The sequence below is a fragment of the Hetaerina americana genome, unplaced genomic scaffold, assembly GCF_022747635.1.
Source record: "Hetaerina americana unplaced genomic scaffold, ioHetAmer1.1.p SCAF_28, whole genome shotgun sequence".
Taxonomy (NCBI): Eukaryota; Metazoa; Arthropoda; class Insecta; order Odonata; family Calopterygidae; genus Hetaerina; species Hetaerina americana.
In genome coordinates this window covers 4,991,794-5,013,980 of record NW_027286852.1, presented here as the reverse complement: position 1 = coordinate 5,013,980, position 22,187 = coordinate 4,991,794, and the positions used below count along the sequence as shown (strand labels likewise).

The 22,187-nt window shown below is 40.5% G+C and overlaps 1 protein-coding gene across 1 annotated transcript in view; it reads left to right on the top strand.

The window, feature by feature from the left end:
* LOC139689857 (uncharacterized) overlaps nucleotides 1-22,187 on the top strand; it is a 152,484-nt gene that overhangs the window by 118,392 nt on the left and 11,905 nt on the right. The window contains exons 2-3 of the mRNA XM_071586952.1: nucleotides 14,100-14,329; nucleotides 20,323-20,665. Of these exons, the coding sequence (XP_071443053.1) occupies nucleotides 14,100-14,329; nucleotides 20,323-20,665 (573 nt within the window). The remainder of the gene's footprint in view (nucleotides 1-14,099; nucleotides 14,330-20,322; nucleotides 20,666-22,187) is intronic.

Here is a 22,187-nt window from a genome sequence, read left to right as displayed (position 1 = left end):
AGACATAAAAGCAAAACAAGTTAATTCCATTAACTAAATAGTCACACTCAAGGTTCGTGTAAAAGTTTTCGATGGCAATGTTTTTCTGACGTGTGCGTGATGTGCTGAATTCAGAAAGTCGTTTAAGGTTGCGCGTGATCGCAGATCGTTTTGCCATTGACATAAGATGACAGTGCGCACTCCATTATCAATGAACGTTTGGCGATGCGAAAAATCTGCGCGAAACTCGTCCCGAAGGTCTTCGAACAGACGACCAAAAGTAGAGTCGAGTGTTTGCTTAAGATGACCTTCTCCAATGGCATCGCGATGATTCCCCGACCCCCTTACAGTCCTGACTCGGCACCAGCAGACTATTTCCTATTCCCAATAAAAGTGAAATCCTCCCTCAAGGACACTATCATGAGACCCTAAGTGGTATCACAGAAGCTTGAAGGCGTACCCTGAAGGACCTTCCGGAATCCGTCTACCAGGGAGTTTTAGAGTCGTGGAAAAGCCACTGGTGAAAGAGTGTCGACGCTCAAGGGATGTACTTTGAAGAATTTTGAGGCATTTTAGCAATATCTGAAAGACATCAATTTTTTCTAAACTCTTTCCGGGACTTTTAATATAACTATGTGTATTAGATCGCGTGATTGGGGAAATAAAATATTTAGAATACTCCAGTGATACTAAAGTGTGAGACTAAATATTTATCTCACATTTTTAGTCTTAGCTTCGGCTTCTCGATTATTATTTTACACTTTGATCAAATATTGATACCGGTGTGGTCAAAAGAAATCTATGATGCAATAATTGTAGCTTATATCGACCTGTAATACGAATTTGGGTCGAGAAATATTCTGATCTTTAATATCATCCGTCCTAAATTGCTGGATATATTGTTGTTATTATTATTATTAATCTATTAAATGTTAAAAATACACATATGCTGATAGACAGTGGCAGGTGACACACAAGTCCCAAATAATCGCAATAGATAATAGATAAAATCAGACATCAAAACACAAATCTCTTAACCAAAACAAGCAAATCCCCATCTCATTAAACATCCATCAATCAGCAAGAAGAAAAAAAAGATATATTAAAAAAATTAAGCTATTACATAATACAATACACCACACATCAATCAAATTATTACATATATTCCTCACATCTATTCTTAAAAGTATACACTCTGTTAGGAAAGGGCTCGAATATTTTTGCAGGTAAGGTGCTCCAAACCATAATTATTTTATTTAGAAAAGAAAATTTTTTCATTTGTTCTCTGTGCCCCGCATTTAACCTTAAATTTGTGGTCATTTCTCCCTATAAAATTTGGGTTCTCCGCCTCTTTCCTAAGATCTGCCCAAGCTTTCTCCCCCTTCAGAATGCGGAACATTCCACAAAGTCTGCTTAGTTTCCTTCTTGTTGGTATTGATTGGTAGATTGATAGGTGTGTCGAATTACGTAACCAACACTTGGCATAAACTCGGCTTCAGCATATCGATTCGATATATAATAAAATCCTCAGTTTCATACATTGAACTGATGGACTTGTGACTATATTATATAAAACAGCCTATATTCCATGTAATATGCATATTATTATTATTATTACGAGGTAATCTGCCGGTTAAGGTAGGTTTTTAGATGGACATAATTACTAATTAAATAATTTGTGACCCCTAGCAAAACACTACATCCTACTCTACATCAGGTCCCTCTTCAGCTCTGAGTATTTTCTTCCTCACTTCATCCCATCCAACATCTCTATCCTGTTCCTTCCCTTTCCTCGTTGGCCTAACATTCTCCAGTCTACGTCTATCCTCCTACTTCAATTACCACGTTTCCGTGCCGTACATAGCTACGCTCCATATCAAAGTGTTTACAAGTCTTTTCTTAACATCCTTACTCAACGTCCCTGTCATCAACTCCCTCCTCCATGTGAAAGCCTCTTTGCCTAGCGCAATTCTTCTCCTTACGTCCCTACTACTTTGACCGTGTTGGTCCAAAACACTACCGAGAAACGTAAACTATTCTACCTACTCTAGTTTTTGCCCTCCTATTTTAATGTTAAGCTTGGCCTTTTTCTTTCTAGAAAATCGCATAACCTTTGTTTTATTAATATTGATTCTCATCCCATACCTGTCGCACTGAATTTCCAATTCACTCAGCAATGCTTGCAACCCCATGGCTGACTTACAAACTAAAGCTTGGTCATCAGCAAACCTAACTGATTTTACGAATTCCCCGCTCACTTTCATTCCTACCTCCAGTTCTTCCCATGCCTCTTTAATCATTTCCTCTGCATACAGGTTGAACAGCAACGGTGATAATGGGCAACCCTGTCTTACAACTCTTCCTAAAACTGGCCAACCGGACTCCCCGTTCCCCACTCGCCCATGAGCAGTCTGACACATGTAGAGGTTGCGGATTAGCCTCCTTTCCCTCCTATCTATTCCTTTTGTCTGCCATATACTCATTAGTTTTTCCCAATTCACTCTATCAAACGCTTTTTCGAAATCTACGAAACAGGTAAATACCTCCTGGTTGTGTTCTATATTCCTCTCGATTAATAATCTCATTACTGCAATGGCATAACACGTACCTCTCCCCTTCCTAAACCAAAACTGATCATCTCCTAAGTGAACATTTGCCCTACTCTCTATCCTTTTGTTTATGATCCTTAGAACAACTTTAGGTGCGTGAGATATCAAACTTCTCGTCCTGTAGTCCTCACATGATGTAGCCTTTACATTTTTCGGAATAGGAAATAAACTGATCTCACAAAGCCTTCCGGCCAGACTCCTTCCTCATAAATACTACGAATTAGCCCATATGGCCCCTTCCTCCCAAATATTCCTAAACGTTTCAATAGTTCCGCGGGAATTTTATCCACCCCCACAGCCTTATTTAGTTTCATTTCCCTTAATGCCCTTTCTATCTCATCGTCTAATATTCCTGGACCTAAGCTATCTTCCTCTACGTCATGTTCCTCTTCAATGTCTAACTTTGTTGGTCTAAGCTCTTTACTATACAGTTCTTCTATATATTACTTCCATCTCTCTTGGATCTTTCCTGCGTCAACTGTTATCTTACCCGCCTTATTTCTAACTGTTGGCATAGATCTCCCTTTCTTACTTCCCGATAAAGATTTAACTTTGCTGTACAGCGCACCAATTTCACCCTTCCTCTACAAACTTTACAAACTCCGTGTGTACATACTTCCATTTTCTCCTCTCATCCATCTTTGTAATTATTTCATCCGTGATCCATGGTTCCTTAGTCCTTTTCGTGTTAACGGTTCCAATAGTACCTTTTGCGGCTTTAGACAACCCTTTCTTGATACTTTCCCGTTTTTCTTCGATCGTACTTAGCTCTTTACTATCCTTCATGATTTCCTCTACCGCCTGTTTGTATTCCATCCTTTTCAAACCATTTAATGCTTCTACATTCCATTTTCTAACCCGCCGCCCCTGCCTTATCTTTTTGAAACGGACGCTACATGTCTTAGGAACTAAATTGTAATCAGAGTCCGCATCCGCTCCCGGGAAGCTGTACGAATTTATCACACTGTTCCTAAACCAGGATATAATCTAGCTGATACCTCTCTGAGTCACCTGGCATTTTCCATGTATATCTGCGTCTTTTGTGGTGCCTAAATCAAGTGTTGGTGATGACTAGCCCCTGTCTCCTGCAGAACTCAACTGCTTTCTCCCCGCGGTCATTCCTCGTGCCTAAACCGTTGCCCCCTCCTCATCACTTTGTCTTCCTTCACCTACCGTCGCATTCCAATCCCCCATCACTATCCAATGTTTCCCTGCAGGAACAAACGCGATTATGTCCTCTAACTGATCGTATATCCTATCTACCTCTTCTTCCTTATGGTTGCTCGGTGGCATGTATACCTGAATAATAACCAAGTTCGTCGGTTCTGCTTTTATCTCAACCATTAATATTCTATCCGTTGCCTGTTCTATATTGACTACGCTTCTTCCTACCTCTTCATTTAATACATTGGCAACCCTTCGTTGGCTCTCGTCCCCGCCGCTATATATTATTCTATAATTATCACTCCAGTAATCCCCGCTATCCTTTCATCTCACCTCGCATAGACCTAAAATATCTATTCTTCCCCCTTCCATCTCTCACTTAATATTCTCCAATTTCCCTGTCCGCATCATTGTCCACGTTCCTATTCCAACTAATTTGGTCTTCTTCTCCTGCGTCTTCTGCCCTGCTGCTGCTGATTTTCCCTTGCAAGGGTTTCGTGGGATGACGACCGCGGAAGCCTTGCCTCTCCCGCCGCCGGGCACGACACACGGCCGATTGGGCCGAGCCCCGTAGTTGCCGGGACTCAAATTCTCTGTATAGTCCATCATGTAAATCTTGGGAATGATAATTGAGGTGGTTTCCCGTTGCCTTCCTCAATAGTGTTGTAAACGTGACACCACCACTTACTGGCCGCCCCACTCGGGTCAGACGCCATTGCAGCCACCTCACTGAGGAACAGACGCTGCGTGGACTACCTTTCGTCTGGCTCCTAACCTTCGACCTCACTGGTAGGGGTGACCCTACCAGGAGCAATTATTATTACTCCCGCCAGCACAGCTCTAGGGGTCTTCGGAACGCACAAGCCCTTCCACCACGTCAAGGTTGTAGTTCGGGAAGGGCAATATGCATATAGTAATGAAAATAATTATCAACATTCCCATTATGATAAATAAATAAATGAAAATAGCGTCGGTATTTATACGTTACCGTATCGGAAAGATGATGGCCTTCTGTACAAACAGTTAATTTTCTTTCATCTTTTCTTTACCCCTCGTTAACAAAAACCATGTGCTACTCTTTCTCATTTCATGGCTCCAGAAGCCATATACCTCCTTGCGCTCGGAGCAGACTATAGCTAAACATGAATGAAAAGTGCAGTCCGTTCAGAGATGGTGTTTCGTTTACTTGGAATATACTGGAAGGAAGTACATAGTAGAAGGAAACTTCGCCTTCAATTTTAACACCTCGGAAATTCATTTGACATGATTCTTTACGTATTCCTGTCCTTTTTATTAGGAAACAAGAATCATGTTCAGAATACAGTAGAATATGAATTATTCGAGGAGTGAATCGATTATTGTAATGACTATTTATTTGCCAAATGTAATATGGAAATTGCCATTTAATTCAGAAAAATTGTGTATGTGCCAACTTTTTGGTAAATGGAGAATATAGGAGGAAGTGTATACCCAATCCGGATCCTTTGACGCAAGTATCGCCCCCAAGTTTTACTTTTTTCAAACGATCTGAAATACAAAAAAATGGTTACGCAATCGCATGAATAATTTATATAATACAGTTGTGATTTGGGATCATAATGGAGGAATGCTTTCGTTGAGTGGAGATCTAATCAGGATTCGAGAAATGGATCAAATAAACCCTTTGAATGTCTTTCCCCTGTGAATGTCATCAGCTTAATTTATTTCTGCCATATCCCTGGGGAAAAAGAAGGCATTCCAGCGGCTTATATTGTTTTAATTAAATAATCAATTAAAGAGGGTGATTTTGACCATACTTAGTTTGGTTGGTTATTTCAATCACTCTTGATTAAACTGATGAAGCTCAGTGTATTCATCATATGAGAAGTATTTAAGCCGTAGAGTAATGCTGCATGAAAATGAAATAAGGAACAGAAACTTTAAGAGCAACAAAGTTAAATATTCTGAAGGTTTGGAAAGTCAATGTTCATATTAGGCATACCTTCTCTGCCTAAGATTTTACTCTAAAATTTACAGAATTATTTTGGAAATAATACCTTACCTCGTATATTATCATGCTTGAAGGAGGCTAGCATCAATCGTGGGTGTGGTTGTACTCAGAAATTTGTTTGCTTATTTTTTAAAGGAAATCAATGATACTCAGATGGAGTGGCTCTCTTCCTTTTTCCTTGCTAAGTTTGATTTTCCCATGTGTTGAAAAATATACTGTGCAAGGCTATAATAGAGCTCTTTTTGACCAATAATATTATTATTATTCTTATAACCCATCATTCAATAAGTCCCGGGACTTATTGAACGGGATATTATTTTGGGATGCGCAAGGTATAATTTACATAGACTGCCTCGAAAAGGAAAAATCTATCAACAGTGGCTATTACATGGAGTTATCTGTGATTTTAAAGGACGAAATCGCAAAAAAAACGACCGCATACGAAGGAGAAAAAGAATATCTTTCATCAAGACAATACAACATAGTGCCACAAGTCAATGAAAACAATGGCCAAATTGAACGAGTTGGGCTTCAATCTTCTTCCCCACCCACACCAATACTCTCCAGCGACTTCTGGCTGTACGCTGATCTCAAAAAGATGCCCCAGGAAAAAAGATTTGGCAAAAGAATGAGGAAGTCATCGCTGATCAAATGAAGCTTATGTTGAGGACAAGGACAAATCGTTCTACAAGCATGGTATCCAAAAGTTAGAGAAGCGTTGGAGTGATTGCATAGCTCTTGAAGGTGATTATGTTGTTGAATAAAAATGAATTTTGCGAAACAAATGTTTTCTTAGTTGGTACCGAAACTTGGGTGAACTGAACGATGGGTTGGATACCGGATGGATTAGCGCATCTTCTTAACTAGTAAATACATGAGCTATAATTTTTCCTAAGATTTGGATACAAACAGAAGAAGCAAGTTTGATATGAAGCGGTCTAATTTTTTAAAAAGGCAGTGGTTAATCTTGCAAAATTACAGTTTTAGAAATGGATAAATATACATACAAATTACACATATGTATATAAACATGCACGTATCAATATGGTCTTTTGTTGTTTGAAAAAATAAATTTAAAAAATCCGAAATGTGGGCCATTGAAATAAGAGAACGGAATAGAAAATGAACCTTTGAAATATGGGAGTCCAAAATATAACGACCAGGTTAGATAAGAGAAGAGTTGTAGTGTACTATGAAGGCACTCGACGCCAAACCTCAACCAGAGGTGGTGGACATAATTAAGCGTAACGAGTGAAAGCGCGGAGCAAAATAGAATTGACTCCCCAACGGGCAATACAAAAGTGATCGGACTGAAGTTAAAGATAGCAGAAGTCATCAAACTGCCAACGACAGATAAATATCATCGTTCAGATGACAACGGATAGTCAACATACTTTTGGAGCGTGAAATGATCAAATTCGAGTTTTGCGAACATATCCTCAGATATAAAAGAAGTGGAGCATGATGCCAATGCTATGAATGCCTTCAATGTTTATGTCGTAAACCGCTCTTGAAGTGAATTAACTGTAATCTTGACTCGCAGCCATCTCCCTCCCCCTCCTCCTTGGCGACACCTCATTTCAACGCCTCCATTGTTGAGATGCGCAATGAGGATGTTGATGCCTCTCCTCCGATGTGCGTCGATAATGCCTCCGCTTCCGGTGGGAGACTCCGTTCCTCGTGCCTGTCCTTCCCGTTCCCACGACGGGAGGGGTATGTCGTGGATTGATGGGGAGCTCTCGTCACGATCACCGAGCAGTCCAACGTTTTTCAATGACCCACCGGGTCGAATTATAACGAATAGTCGGCGGAGTTTGACTCAAATACTAATTATCCCTCAAACATTCATCTGTTACCCCTCAAACCCACGGTTCACCTTCCCCTCCCCCTCCCCTGCCCCCCTCATCCGTCTTCTCCTGGACCAACACCACGTGGCGCAGGACATTTCCCCCTCTTTCAAAGAGGCCACCCACAGCCAACACCGCATTGCTCGCAGATGGGCCCCGAGTGCTTTTTTGCATACGTATATATGCGCTTTGTGTCGTTTTCACACGTGCGTTTAAATTGCATTGATCTACCGAATTCGTGGAAATAGTGTCCTCATCACAACGCTAACTTCCATTTGTTTGGAATATTCGGCATACGGCTTCAAAGCGACACCTCGTTTCATCATCCATGCATGGACTATCCACTTTATCGTTTTTCTTTCTTTTATTCGAGTCTGGCCGGTTGGAGCTGTCGGATTTCGTGGCTCTGTTGATGATGTGGAACACGATACCTTTGACTTCGCAGGTCCATCCATACCATGTGATTATGATATGGACCCGCAAAACCTTTGAATTCAATATAATATATTATAATACATTATATGATAAGACATAAACTAGCATAGAATAGCATAGCGTAACATAACGCAGCATAACCCAATATAATATAATATAATTCATATTATATATATAATATAAAATATAATCGGCTGACGGTTTTTATAAGTAAGAGTTTCCCATGTAACAAATAAAAATAGGCTATTTTCAACTAACAAAATACACTTTTCCAAAACATTTGAGACAGCTTTTGGAAATTTTGAAATTTTCAGCGGTATCTCGCAAAACAATCTGATATCTAAACAGTGAAAAGCGATTAGCGCGGTACGTATGCATTTTGCCTGATTCCTGAAATTCTTCCGTCACGACGTACCATCATCCATAAGCTTAACGCATGCATCACGTAATGCGCTATGGATGATAGTACGTGAATATTTACTCTGGATTTTACGTGAAGCGAAATAATGAGTAACATTTACTCACCGTGCGTAGAACCAGCACGTCTGACGAGACGAGAGTGGCGCCGTGGGCGCTGAAATACTGAGGGTAGAGGAAGTAAAAGCAAAGAAGTGAAAGGGAGAAAAACCACTCTCTCGATGAAGCTAATAAAAAGGGCCGTAGAATGAATTCCCAGCTCTTCTAAGGATTGCGGAAAGAATGGAGTCCATAGGAGTCCGGAAAGGCAATAAGAGGGCGGGCTGAGATTCAAGAAGCGATTCCATCCGAATGGACGCCACGGATACCAATAAAAGTCCGCGGCGGAGCGTTCCTCCTGATTACAGAGCCTCCTGGTGGTTCGAATAATGGCTGGTGCCGAAGTGTAAAGGGTAATCCTTCCCTCACCCTATTGCCACTCAAACCCGCCCTATCGCACCACCTCCCGATGTCACTTCCCTCCCGCCACCCCTGAACTCCCGCGCCCCGCGGAGTCGTTGCCGTCGATGTTCCATGGCCACGTCTACCCCAGCTATCTCATCTCACAATTCACTTTTGGCTAAAAACAATGATACTACATAAATCCTTATACCTTTCTCTTGAAATTAAATGTTCATCCGTTTGACAGACCATTCATGAGGGCAGTCAAGGGGATCAAAAAGGTGAAGCTCAGATCTACCGCTGAAGTAACTTTTAACCCTCTAAATCGAGACGTGATGTATCCCAGTGATTAAAAGGCAAGGAAAGATTTTCCAATTCATCAGATATTTCTTGGAATCTCGAGTAACACAGACGATAAGGAGATCAAACCAACCTAACAAATCAGCCTCCCGTTCTTCCCATGCCTCTTTGATCATTTCCTCTGCATACAGATTGAACAGCAACGGTGATAATGGGCAACCCTGCCTTACACCCCTTCCTAACACTGCCCATCCTGACTCCCCGTTTCCCACCCGCACCTGAGCAGTCTGAGACATGTACAGGTTGCGGATTAGCCTCCTTTCCCTCCAATCTATTCCTATTTTCTGCAATATACTGATTAGTTTATCCCAATTCACTCTATCAAACACTTTTTCGAAATCTACGAAACAGGCAAATGCCTCCTGGTTGTGTTCTATACTCCTCTCGATTAATAATCTCATTACTGCAATGGCATCACGCGTACCTCTCCCATTCCTGAGCTCAAACTGATCATCTCCTAAATTATCATTTATTATATCCCTCATAAATGCCACGAACTAGTCCATAAAACTCCCTCATTTTCCTTAACTTTTAAGTAGTTCCAGGGGAATGTTGTCTACTGCCATGACCTTATTTGATTTTAATTTCCTTAATGCTCTTTTTATCTCGCCATTAAGTAAGCCTAAGTCTAACATCTCATATACGTCATATTCTCTTTCTATGTCTAAGCTTGCTGGTCGTTACCATATAATTTCTGTGTACATGCCATCAATTTCTCATGCATGCATATTCAAAGTTTGTATAAAAAGCATCGGTAACAATTCTTTTCTCATGTGCAATGCGTTAAGTGCTGAATACAGACCACCGATCAAGTGCGAGTATGATCGCAGATCGTCTTGGCATTTGGCATAAGATGACAGTGCACACCATTACCACTGAAATTTTTGCGATACGAAAGATCTGCACGAAACTCGTCCTCCCGAAGGTCTTTGGATTGACGACCTAAAGAGACGAGTCGAATGTCTGCTTCCGAAGACCTTCTTCTACGACATCGCGATGATTCCCCAACCCCCTTATAGTCCAGACTTGTAAACAGCAGACTATTATTCCTATTCCCTATAAAAGTGAAATCCTCCCTCAAACGACACCAACATGGCACCATAAGTGCCGTTAAAGAATCTTGCAATCGTACCCTTAAGAGTACCCTTATCTGGTATCTGCCTACCAGGGAGCCTTCGAATCGTTGAAAAGCCGCTCTGGCAAAATTGTGTGTCGACGCTTAATGGATGTACTTTGAAGAATTTTGAGAGGCATTGTAGTAATATTTGAAACAAATATATTCTGCAAATACTATTTATACAAGACATGTTTATTTCCCTAAAAGGATTTATATTTAGATTGAAATCGTAAAAGATAGTCATTACTTTAAAACACAAGAAGAATGTTCATGAGGTGCTGAAAAGAAGATAAGTGCATTGGGTGGGCAAATGCTTAGGAATAATAATAACCTTCGAATGGCAAAAGAGGTAAGATAGTGAAAAAGAATCGCCTCTTACTATCAATGAATATCCTGAAGACTTTCATGGCATCAATCAAGGCAAGATGCATACAACGTAAGAATGAGGACGCAAAGAGTCCTGTAGGAAAAATAAATTAATATGCTAAAATGTTTTTTGAATATTTAATAGCTTGTTTTCCATTTTTACATTATTGTATTTGGTTTTATAGCAATCATTTTTTCATAAAATGTGCTTGATTTTTCATTAAGCACTTTTAATGTTCCTTTACGCCAGCATTCAAATCCATCCTTTGTGCTCGGTTCCCGAGGGGCGTCTTTCATGCGCTCCGTATACCTACTTCCTTCCGCTCATGTTTCTCCTTCCCAAATTTCCCAGGAGGCGTCCCCTTTTTAACCGCCAGCTATTTTCTCCTCGGCAAAAGGGATAACTCGCCGTTCTCCGAGATGCGAATAATTAATTAATAATCGCGCCGTCCTCTCTGTTTTTGTTTTACGGTCGGGCGAGAGATCTTGCTGCTTTGTTTGTTTTAGCGTGCGCTTCTCAGCGTGGTCGTGGACTACTGGGTTCTCATACCCACGTTTTTTGCCCAACCGTTTAATGCAACCTTAGGTAGAAGGGAAGAGATTTAGTTACGTCGGCATTGAAGCTGGATCCGCCATAAAGGGTCTGCCTCACTCTTATTTTAACTCGAATGACCCGAAGATCGCTAACAAGTTTGTCCTTCATTAATTTGACCTTTCACTGCATTGTAACCTTCTTTGTTATTATAGGCTCCACAAGGTTAATTATCATTTCATAATTATACACCGTCTGCCACTCGAAATTTTTTGAATTCTCATTTGTTCACTTTCCCTTGGTATAGAGTTTCCGTACGAGGAAAATAATCGCTTTAACCATATTTTCCTCGAATTCCTCCTCTTTTTGATTAAGGGATGATGAGTGAGGGAGAAAGCGGCGAACTTCAAATCCATTTTTCCATTTAGGAACACATGAGAGCAGGGCGAACACTGGAAAATGCGTCGAATAAGGGAGGGGGAATTTCTTTCGATTTTCGTTTGGTTGCTCGCCTTGAGTGCTCGCCTTGTTGGGTGCACGGGAGCTAAAACCGAGGATTTAATGCGAACCCCGTGGCGTGCTCGTCTTCTTGAGCTTGGGGGAGGCCTTTAAAGCCAGGAGGAAGGAAGAGCATTCCGGAGACTAAATACAATATGTATGAAAAAATAGAAAAATATCTGCAAAATTTGCTCTCATTCCGACGCAATGCCATACCAGTTTATGTGGTTTGATAATTGTAGTTTTTTAAAATTATTTTAGGTTATATTCCATGGTATAAAGCCCATCATGCCTCATAATGATCGTGTCTACAGATTCGAGTAATCAATGATGATGTGTTATTTTGAGGGAAATCATTATTGTTTTTTACTTTTTAGTAATAAGTTCATGTGTAAAAATGAATGAAAATGATACTGATTTATTTTATATTTCTGCAGGAGGTCATCACTTTGAAATTTTGGGTTTTTATAATTATTGGAGTAATTTATATTTTGGAAAGGGTATGGGCTATCAAGAATTATTGGTAATGCCTCTGAATATTTATTTATGTTCTAAATCCTTAATTTATATTCAATATTGTTTTTCCCGCTCTTTTGATACATAATTCATTAAAGGTTAAAAACGACGGAACGTGTGGAATTGTTCTTAGTGAAGGAATTGAATTCAATTCCCGAGATTTAATCCGTATTTTGATGAATGGCGAAGTTGGACTTGATCTGCGCCCATCATTCTTAAAATGAACTTTTAAAATACCAGTAAATATTGCAGCCTTAAACTTCCGCCCACTCGGTCGTCATTCCTTCCCCAATGCGCAGTGATGCGCAATAGCGGATTACTCGGCTGACAGTTACTGTCTCCACATCTCCCACAGCATCTTCCAAATTTGCCACTTTCGGTTTGATAGCCTCATGCAGACAAACTTCTTCAAAGCTTACCCTATTTCGGAGTTAACTAAAGACTGTTAATACTCCCTTAGTAGAGGCAGGCCTTATTTCAAATAATAACTACGATAATCAACCCCAAAGGTTGGTTTGATGGCACGGCTCACTTCCTACGAACCCTTACTACTAAAATTCTTGCTGCATCATATGTACGAGTAAAGCAAGCAAATAAATTGTGTGAGAGGGGTTGATGCTTAATCCCTGAGCCGTTTAATGCTCGGCACTCGAAAAAATATGCAAGCTGCCTATGAAGTAACTTACGTATCGAAATAAAATATGAACCGAGAGAGAATACAAAGTTTTATCATAAAACAATTGAAATACACATTCTAAAACTATTTTTCTACACATTTGCCATTTAAATTGAGGCACTTACCACAACGATAAACAAGTTTCTCAATTCCTTCTTTTCAAAAATCTGCCAACTTACATTTCAGCCACTTGTTCACACCAGCATGTATAGTATGCCATTCTGCGTCACTGTCAAAGCATCGTTTTGCGAGCCATGTCCATCGAGATATCCTTGATCCTCAATCGGCGATTCTCACGAATTTTTTCGTTGATTTTAACCGACATTCACGTGTCACAAGGCTAGGCCGACTACTGCGGTGCCCTCGTCGTGAACATTGGTGCTGGGGCCATTTTTAAACTGAATGCACCACTGCCTCACTCCGACTTCACTCATTATTCCGTCTCCGTACACTCCGTGCAAAGTTGCCTTTGAATTTCAATTGGCTTGTTGGTTTATTTTTCCGTTGAAAACCTAATCACAGATCGTAATTCACAACACGCGGGATTTCCTATTGCAGCGTTTTATATTTTAACAGTTTACAATTTGAGCAAAGTACAAGAGCCACAGACACTACCACAGCAGCAGGATGTACGTCACTGAGTGTAGGGATTATAAGATTCCAAAATGGTGGCCCTAGTCCTCCTACCCACCGCCACGCTAGGTCGAAGCTTAACCTACTTTCTGGTCAGCCCTCGTATCATGGCGGAGCTGATAGAGACCGAATGAACCTGAGAATGCCAGAACCCAGCCAGCGCTTTACCCATTAAATGTTTGTCGGAAATATTTCCGCAACTTATAGGTATATTTTTTCGAATTCTTACGTGAATGAAATGATTTGTCGGTGCTGATGTTTAGATAGTTCAATTCGAAAAATAAATTATAATATTTTAATCCGGAGATAGATTTCAGTTTCACTGCTTGTGGTTCAACTTGTGGTTTCAATGTACGGTACAACGTTTCCCTCCCATCACAGTGAGCATCTTTGCAAGGTGAATGGACCGTTGACTAACAAAAAAACCCCGCGGGCAACCACACCCGGAAGCCATCTTTGCAGAATCACGGTCGCCACGAAAGGCCAGACGTGACGACGTCTGTCTTCCTCTCCACGCAGGTGGTCGCAGGGGCTGCTGTTCCACCAGGCGGTGGTGGACTGCGCCAGGGCCGCCCTCCTCCTGCCTCTGGGGGTGAGCATTCACAGGTGCCAGCCGGTGAGTAAGTGTTCCCTCGTCGAAACAGCCTTCTTGCTCCTCGTCACCGTCTCCACCATCAACATGCTGACCACGGTACTCAACGACTCGCCCGTGTTCCCGGACGACCAAGAGGAGGACGAGGAAGAGGACGCGGAGATGCGGGAGGACGGCGAAGGGCGAGACGACGAGGAGGGAGATGAGGAAGACGAGGTGAGGACGTCTTCTTCCATGGCAACAACTCACTCACTCACCGTTCTCACTCTCTCCACTGGTTCGAACCCGAAATTGGGTTCATTTCATTTTCATCCTGGAATACATGCACTTAAAACACTTTTCAGCAATGCCAGTTGCATATGCATTAGGATACAGCATTAACAGCCGGCTTTGATCAGATATAGGCTATTGCCTTGATAATATATATTTAGGAGCCAACTCAATTGGTATTTCACAGTCGCAAAACTCTCGTCTTTTGAAGAAGCATTTTCATCTTTCTATATCAAAAGTTATCAGTCAGTAAGATCAAACTAATCTCCCGTGAAGGCGCGAAATCGACGTTGCCCTGTCATCAATGCACAGAAAATGCTTCGGTAAATACTAGAGCTAGTATTTACCGAAGCATTTTCTTATGGTCAGGCGCGAAGAGGTGACACGCACTTGACACAATAATCGTGGCGACCCCGGGGTTAAATAATACTATTGAAAGCCCTTTTACTCTACGGATAGCTTAGCAGACGATGATGGAGCTCTCTCAGTAATAAATCTTATTTTATATGTGAAATTTAGGCATTAATAAGACATTTATGCGTAAATTGAAAACTCTTTCCTTCGCCTCTACATTTTTCTTGTGATTTCTGAATCCTTTAATGAAAATGCACTCGGAAGAAAGTGGTAAAAGTCTCTTTCTTGTATCATAATTATGAAGGAGGAGTAGATGATATAATTTTAAAATGTTTCACCTAAACATCCAAAGACAACCATTTTCCCATGTTCTCATTTCAGTAGGAAAATTCTGATTTATAATAAAATACCAATTGCCTCTACTGAAATTAAAACTTCTGTAACCATCTTTATTCATTGGTTTGAGTTTTGAATGGTTCACACAATCTCCATGGTCATTTGTAAGTAAACTCAAATGATTTTATCATAAAAAGTCTGCAATTTTGTAGAAAACCTTAGTAAGTAGATACTAGAGCTAATATTTTGCTGAGGTGGTCGGAATGATAGCTCGGATTCGATCGCGAAAACCAGTGACCAGTAGTCCCAATATCCTAAATTACAAGGCTCAGGAGTCAAAAGGTCCACCCTCACATAATACCCATAGCAGATATTTATTTTAGGTGGAGTACTAGCATACCTTTTCCTCAAAATAAGGAACTAACTTAACGTTGCACTGAAATGTTTTTGTTTACTTGAGAAAAAGATTTAGGAGGATGAGTATGAGTTACGTGTGTGGAAGTGACCAGAGAGAAAGCCACCAATTGGCCAGCGAGTCCGTGGTGGATCAATGATTCTTTTATTTTAAAATGTTTCGATGCGTTCAACTGACTTCAGTGACCAAAAATTAATGCATTTAAAGTCTGCTTTTGTTAACTTTTTCTTTTGGTTAGAAAAAGAATATATTTTTGATAAAAAACGACACGGTACTACAATTCAGTTATTGACGAACGTGATCAATGAAATGAAAAACTTTGCTGTTTTCACCCGAGATAATACAGGCCCAGTTTTTAATAAAATATCATTAAAATAAATGAAATGAAATCATTAATTTTAATATTCTATGTAAGATAATCAGAATTTCTATCTTCTCGTTAAGGTCGCTAACGCATTTGAAGATATCATTAATAAGATGCTCACACTATCTTCTTTATCTTCTCCCTCGTTTTATAGCAAAAATTATTTGGGTTATTTTTGCTTTGTAAAAAGTATATTCGCTATAATAAATGCAAAAAAGCCTCCAAATGATAATTTGTCGCATTCATATTTAGTCTTCCAGTAAAGCTAAATCTAGGAATGCAAAGAAGACAAAATTATTATCAGAGCGAGATTTTAAAATATTTCTTCTAGAAAACATCTCTAGGCTTTCATATTCGTTGGCTTGAGTGATGCAACTGAAGCTAAAATTAAATTTGTTTCCCACTTCGAGGCTGTATACAAGGGATTGATGGAGATGTCAGTTAATTAACTACCTGCAGCTAATTTGCTAGGACTCATTAGCCACTGTTTCCGCTGCGGGTATATCCTTGTCGTGTTTATTGGATCATTTGTTTCTTACCCTTGAATGTGGAGTCAAAAAGATGTGTTAAATTACAACAAAGTTCAGTGGCTAGTAATGGCATACTTATATTGCTATTAGAAACCCCTTTTGGGAGAATATATTTCAAAATTTTGCCAACATTTTTTCCACATATCGTTTTAGTTCTTTAGATTATTTCAATAATGTTTTGGCATATATATCCATTACCCTTATAAGCTATTTAGATGCTCTCATCTTCTCACCTCGAAGGCGAAGTTCCTGAAAATAAAACTAAATTGACGCAACGCGCATTGTATGCTGCACGTCAAAGTCAACTTTCTCCTAGAAGAAGCCTTTCAACCTGATGATCCAATCCAAAAGTTTTACATTTAAATAATAAATTCGTAGGAAAAGATTCACTCATATATTTACATTCTGTAGGAGATATATCGAAGGAATGTGCAGGATTGCAGATTTCCTTTCACTACCGTCTGTCTTAAATTCTCTAAAGAAAATTATTTTGATTACCAGAATACCATCCTATCATATTTGTCCAATTTTTTCAATTTTTGGGCGTTTTGCGTTTCTTAAAATCATTCAACCGATTTAGAGCATGAGCAGACGATAGCGTGAACGTTTCATTTGTTTCGGCTCATATAAGGTACAGCTTACCTCAATCTTTCCTTTGTTTCCCGATCCCAGTAAAAGAACTCCTTGATCCCTTTACCCTTTCTTGTTCCAGCCGAGGAAAAGCCGTAGAATGTTTCCCCCTCCATCTCCCAAAACTGTGTTTTTCCTCACTTCATTGTTTTACTTTTTCCCCAAAGCTTCGGATTTATAATGTCCCCATTATCCTTATGTCTCCGCGATATATATGACTGCCTCTCCTTCTGCTCATGTATTCCCATGCTGCTTAGTGTCAGCCTATATGGAAGATTTTGCGTCCCCAGAGTACCCTTAGATTGCTTGTCTCCTGTAAGACTTTATGCAAGAAGAACATTGCTGATCTTCCTATTTACATACTAAGTCTTCCGCGCACTGGTTGCCGGAGTTATAAATGCAATGGAACGAACCAGGAAGGTAAACGCAGTAAAAGGCTGCACTATGAAATAACTAATTAAAAATGAGATCACAGGATATCAGAGAGAGTTAATAGATTAAATAAATCTTTTAGGGCGCTAGAAAGGTGTAATATTTGAGCTACTTAAAAAATTTCACAATTTGGACGCATTTTAAAATGGTAATAGGAGCATAAAAACCAAAGTATAAAATTGTGTAACATGAAAACATTATTAACTACAGGAAATATTTTAGGGAAAGAGGTAATATGAGAAGCTCTAGAAGAAGTTGTATAAAATAGACCAAATGTTTAAAATGAATAAGGCGTGGTATTTTAGACATGAAAGCAGCTTAATCCTGTGAAATGAGAGGAGTTTCGAAATTTGTATGCTATAATGTTAAAGGAGATCAAAGGAACTTACTGTGGTCAATATATTTGTTGGCGTGGAAAGAGTTTAATTTGGGATTAATGGAAGGAATTGTCGTTTTCAAAGATCCGGAAATAGTGGATGGTGAACGGTATCTGTTCATTATTTTAATTATAGGATGAAAAGTTGCCTAATTACGGATTAGAGAGTGAGAAAGTTGTAACTTACGGTCACTTAAGGAATATACTTCTGAATATGAGTAGCTCATCATCAATCATAAGGCAAAGGATGTCTTTGTGATAGAGTGTGGTTATTTATTTAAATGATCTCATACACCATTTATTGACATTCCTCAGCATCTAATAATTGATAAAATAATTAGATGTATATTTTAATGAAATGTTTGGTAGCAAAGTTGCTCGACTCCAGTTTGCCTTTTCCGTGTGTTTCCCATACTCTTTCAGTCAAAGTAAAACTATCCTTATGAACCTCGGTCATCAAATACAGGGTTCGTCCGGAAAATAAGTGTACTGACTCCTGGGCTGGGCGCGCCGCTCCAGGCAAGCGACATGTTGGCAAGCGACGCTGAAAAAGGCAGTCGGCTCTGAGCTGTGGTGTAGTGAGGAGCTCTGTTAACGCGAACCTCCACGCTCGACCCACGTCACGGAACACGATGCCGAAGTTTTTGGAGCAGCGTTATTCCATCAAATTTGCGGTAAAGCTTGGGAAATCGTCTACCGAAACTGTCGGTATGATTAACCAGGCTTACGGGGAGTCAGCCATGTCCAGAAACATGATCTTTCGGTGGCACAAGATGTTCGTGGAGGGCAGAGAAGAGGTCGACGACGAGTCTTCGAGAGGTTCCCGATGATGCCTTCGCGGGAGCTTTCCAGGAATGGGAACGCCGCTGGAACAAGTGTATCGACTCACAAGGGTCCTATTTTGAGGAATATTAGCTTAAGATATGTAAAGTGTAATACATTTTTTTTCCTGAGCTCAGTACACTTATTTTCCGGACGAACCCTGTATGACTAACTTAACCTCTCAACCAAGGTTAAAACTATCGGATTTTCTTGTAATATCTTTCCATTTGACACATTTCATCAGGTAAGTACACAATTCATACGTGGGTGAAGTCGCATTAACTCTCCTATCCATTTCACGCCTCTTTAAGGAACATGAAGTAAATCTTCAATGGCTGTAATTGTTATCTGCAAGTACTGAATGAATTCAAAAAATTAATTACCTCAAGAATATGGGTCCGGATATGGACCCAAAATGAGAAATTTTTCAAAATATATCGAAATTGAAAAAGCAAATTTATTCCATCAATGATGATACTCTTTTGACCACTAATTATCAAATACATTTTCTGCGACCATTGAATGAAATTAAATGTGCCTAAACAAATAGAAGCTCTTATTCTACCAATTTTTAAAAGTCTTACAACCATCTGTCTAAAAAAATTGAAAAAATTTTGAAATGCGCATTGCTTGTCATTATCTGAATAATATGCTTGGTATCTATGGATATATAGTTTTTGATAAAACAGTATTTTCTCGTGATTTAAAGAGAGAAGAGGACTTAAAACTTTACAATGTCTATTTCAAGTCAATGCCTACAGATATGGATTGAGAAACATTTAATTTAATGATATTAGAATGGTAATGGCCATAGCCGTTCAATTACTTACCTAGCTTTGGAAAGTTGCAAGCTTTAAAATGTATCCAAGTCCTTCTGAAAAATCATAATTTCTGTTAATTTAACTGAGCAATTTTACATTATAAATCATAAATTTATTGAACACAAGTGGTGTAACGCCCGAAAAAATATAGATGAGTTGGTTGATCAAAATTTGAAAATCAAGAGTATTTCGGTGCCTTAAGTGACCTATTGAATTGGGAAGAGGGTAAGCGTTTTGATTTCTTGATACGAGAGCCGAATAACGATTTGCTTAAAATTCAGATATTATTTCAAAATTTTTCTTATTTTTTTAAAAGAAGGAAAGAGAGATATCTTTGTTTGTAACCAAATTTATATGTAGAAATTGTTCCAGAAGGAAAGTAAATTTAATGGTTCATTAATGGCCACTCAAAAAAATCATAGACCATTAAAAGGATAAATAAATTCTCATTCATATATGTTTCCGTTGGGAAATGGGGAATGGAAAATTATTATTTTTCAATGCAAATTTTTAATTTTCACTGAACTAATCATTTTTAGTTAATTATTCGCCCGCGTCATTCAAACGAACATCCTCCGAATTCGCTCTTTTGCGTCGGGGCATTTGTGGTGGCATCGCCTGTAGGTGGGAGCGAGCGAAATCCTTTTAGGGTACATTCTTCCCCTGCTATTCTCAGGAGGCGGAGTTTGAAGACGAGGAGGAGGAGCACATCAACCGACGCGGGGCCGGCGGCGGACGCAGGGCCCCCCGGCGCCGTCACCTCCGGAGGCGGAGGCAAAGGAGGCGGCCCGATTCCCCGCCTCCCCTTCTCATGGACTCCCCGCAGTGCGTGATGTTCGGCACCTTCATGATCTGGTTCGCCAGCATCACCATCAACCTCGGGCCCACGTTCCTCAGCGGCGCGCTGGCCGCCAACTCGGAGACGGGGGCCAATGCCCCCGGCTGCCCCCTCGTGCACGGCCCGTTCCGCCACTACGTGCTCAACGTGCTCTGGATCATCATCAACGCCCTCTGCGTGGGACTCACCCTCTACCACCTGCGCAAGCTGCACCGCGACCTGACCAAGGCCAACGTGGAGGCGGTGAGGGTGGCCGGGTTGGTGACCACCATGATCAGCGTGACGGCAGGGGCGAGGGGGTCCGCGCCACCCTCCGCCTCCCCGGGCCTGCAGCAGCCGCCGGGGGCAGACGCGGGCGAGAGGAACGGGGGCGGACCGCCGACGGGTTTCCCGGTGCCCAGCGACGTGCCTCCAGGTAAGAGCGCCCTCACACAGCGGCGTTTACAATATGGATTGAACTTATTAAAAACATTTAAAGATGGGTCCTTTTCCGATGACATGAAGAACATTATACGAACCCCAACGTATTACGGGCGGAGGGATCACGAACGTAAGATTAGAGAGATAGACTGGAAGACAGACAGGTTTAAATAGTCATTTTTTCAAAGAACGATACCAGAATTCTTGTAGTCGAAATCCCCCAGGAGTCGGCTCGGCATAATAAGTATTAACCTACAAGGTAGGGGTTGCGCATGATAATATACATTTGGTAGGTTCCCCCCATCTTCCCCAATCATTCGAAAAACCCAACCCCCTATCCCTTGCTCTTTCGTCCTGGTGATGCACCCCCTGCCACACACCTTTTTGGTGGCTTCCTAGGTATTGATGTAGTTGTAGATACATTTTCCAGGTACGGTCAGACTACTCAGGTGCAAAAAACAAATGAACTCTCGGGTTGGGCAGTGTTACGAAGGCTGGCAAGACAGGGGAAAGATAGGCGGATAAGACGGCCTTTTTCATCCGCGGGTTCAACATATAAAAGAAATAAATGATTGACTTCGGAGGAACTGAGGATAGGAATGCGTCGGTGAGGAATTCATAGCATCAACTTGTTTTGTAGATCAATTTTTAGTGAGCCAGTCAACCAAGGGGTTACAACCATTGTTTAGAGCATTAGCAAACCAGTTTAATAGGTATGGGATCAGAGTCTTTATAAAAAAAGACTATGAGGAATTCAAAGTGGGAGGAGGATAGGCTCCAAGTTAGATGGCGAAAATTGAGGAGCGATTTGCCTATATTGGGCATGTTGTGGACTAATATGGTCCGAGTATAAGGGAATAAAAAGACAAACCGCATTAGACAAAGAAGCTTTTTCGAGGAGAGGATTGATGACGGGGGCTTAATTAAAGAAGGATTAATAGACTCGCTAAAACTTTGATATGGAGCGTGGTTTTGTACGGCACGAAAGCATGATCGTTGAAGCGATATGATTGGTGGACGCGTAAGCAGTAAGTCAATATATCGGAGCTTAGAGTACGGTTAGAATGTATTATGTAATTTCCTTTTCCTTTGAAAGATATTTTACAGAAATTGGCTGAAATCAATGAAGGAACGTTGAGTAAAGATGTTGAGAAAAATTAAGGTAAATCGTTATATGGATCGTGGTTTAGTAAGGCAATGAAATACGGCCGTTGGAGCGGGATGATAAGCTTAGAGGCTTTTTAGATATTGGCGCAAAGAAGGATGGAAAAACGTGGAATGAAAAGCTGAATAGAATGAAAGGTGGGTGAGGACCATGTTGGTTGTGGAGGAAAAATGATTGGGAGGGAGAAATCCAACCGAGGCAGGAGAGATGAAGGCGGCTCATATTGATTGGCAGTGGAATGT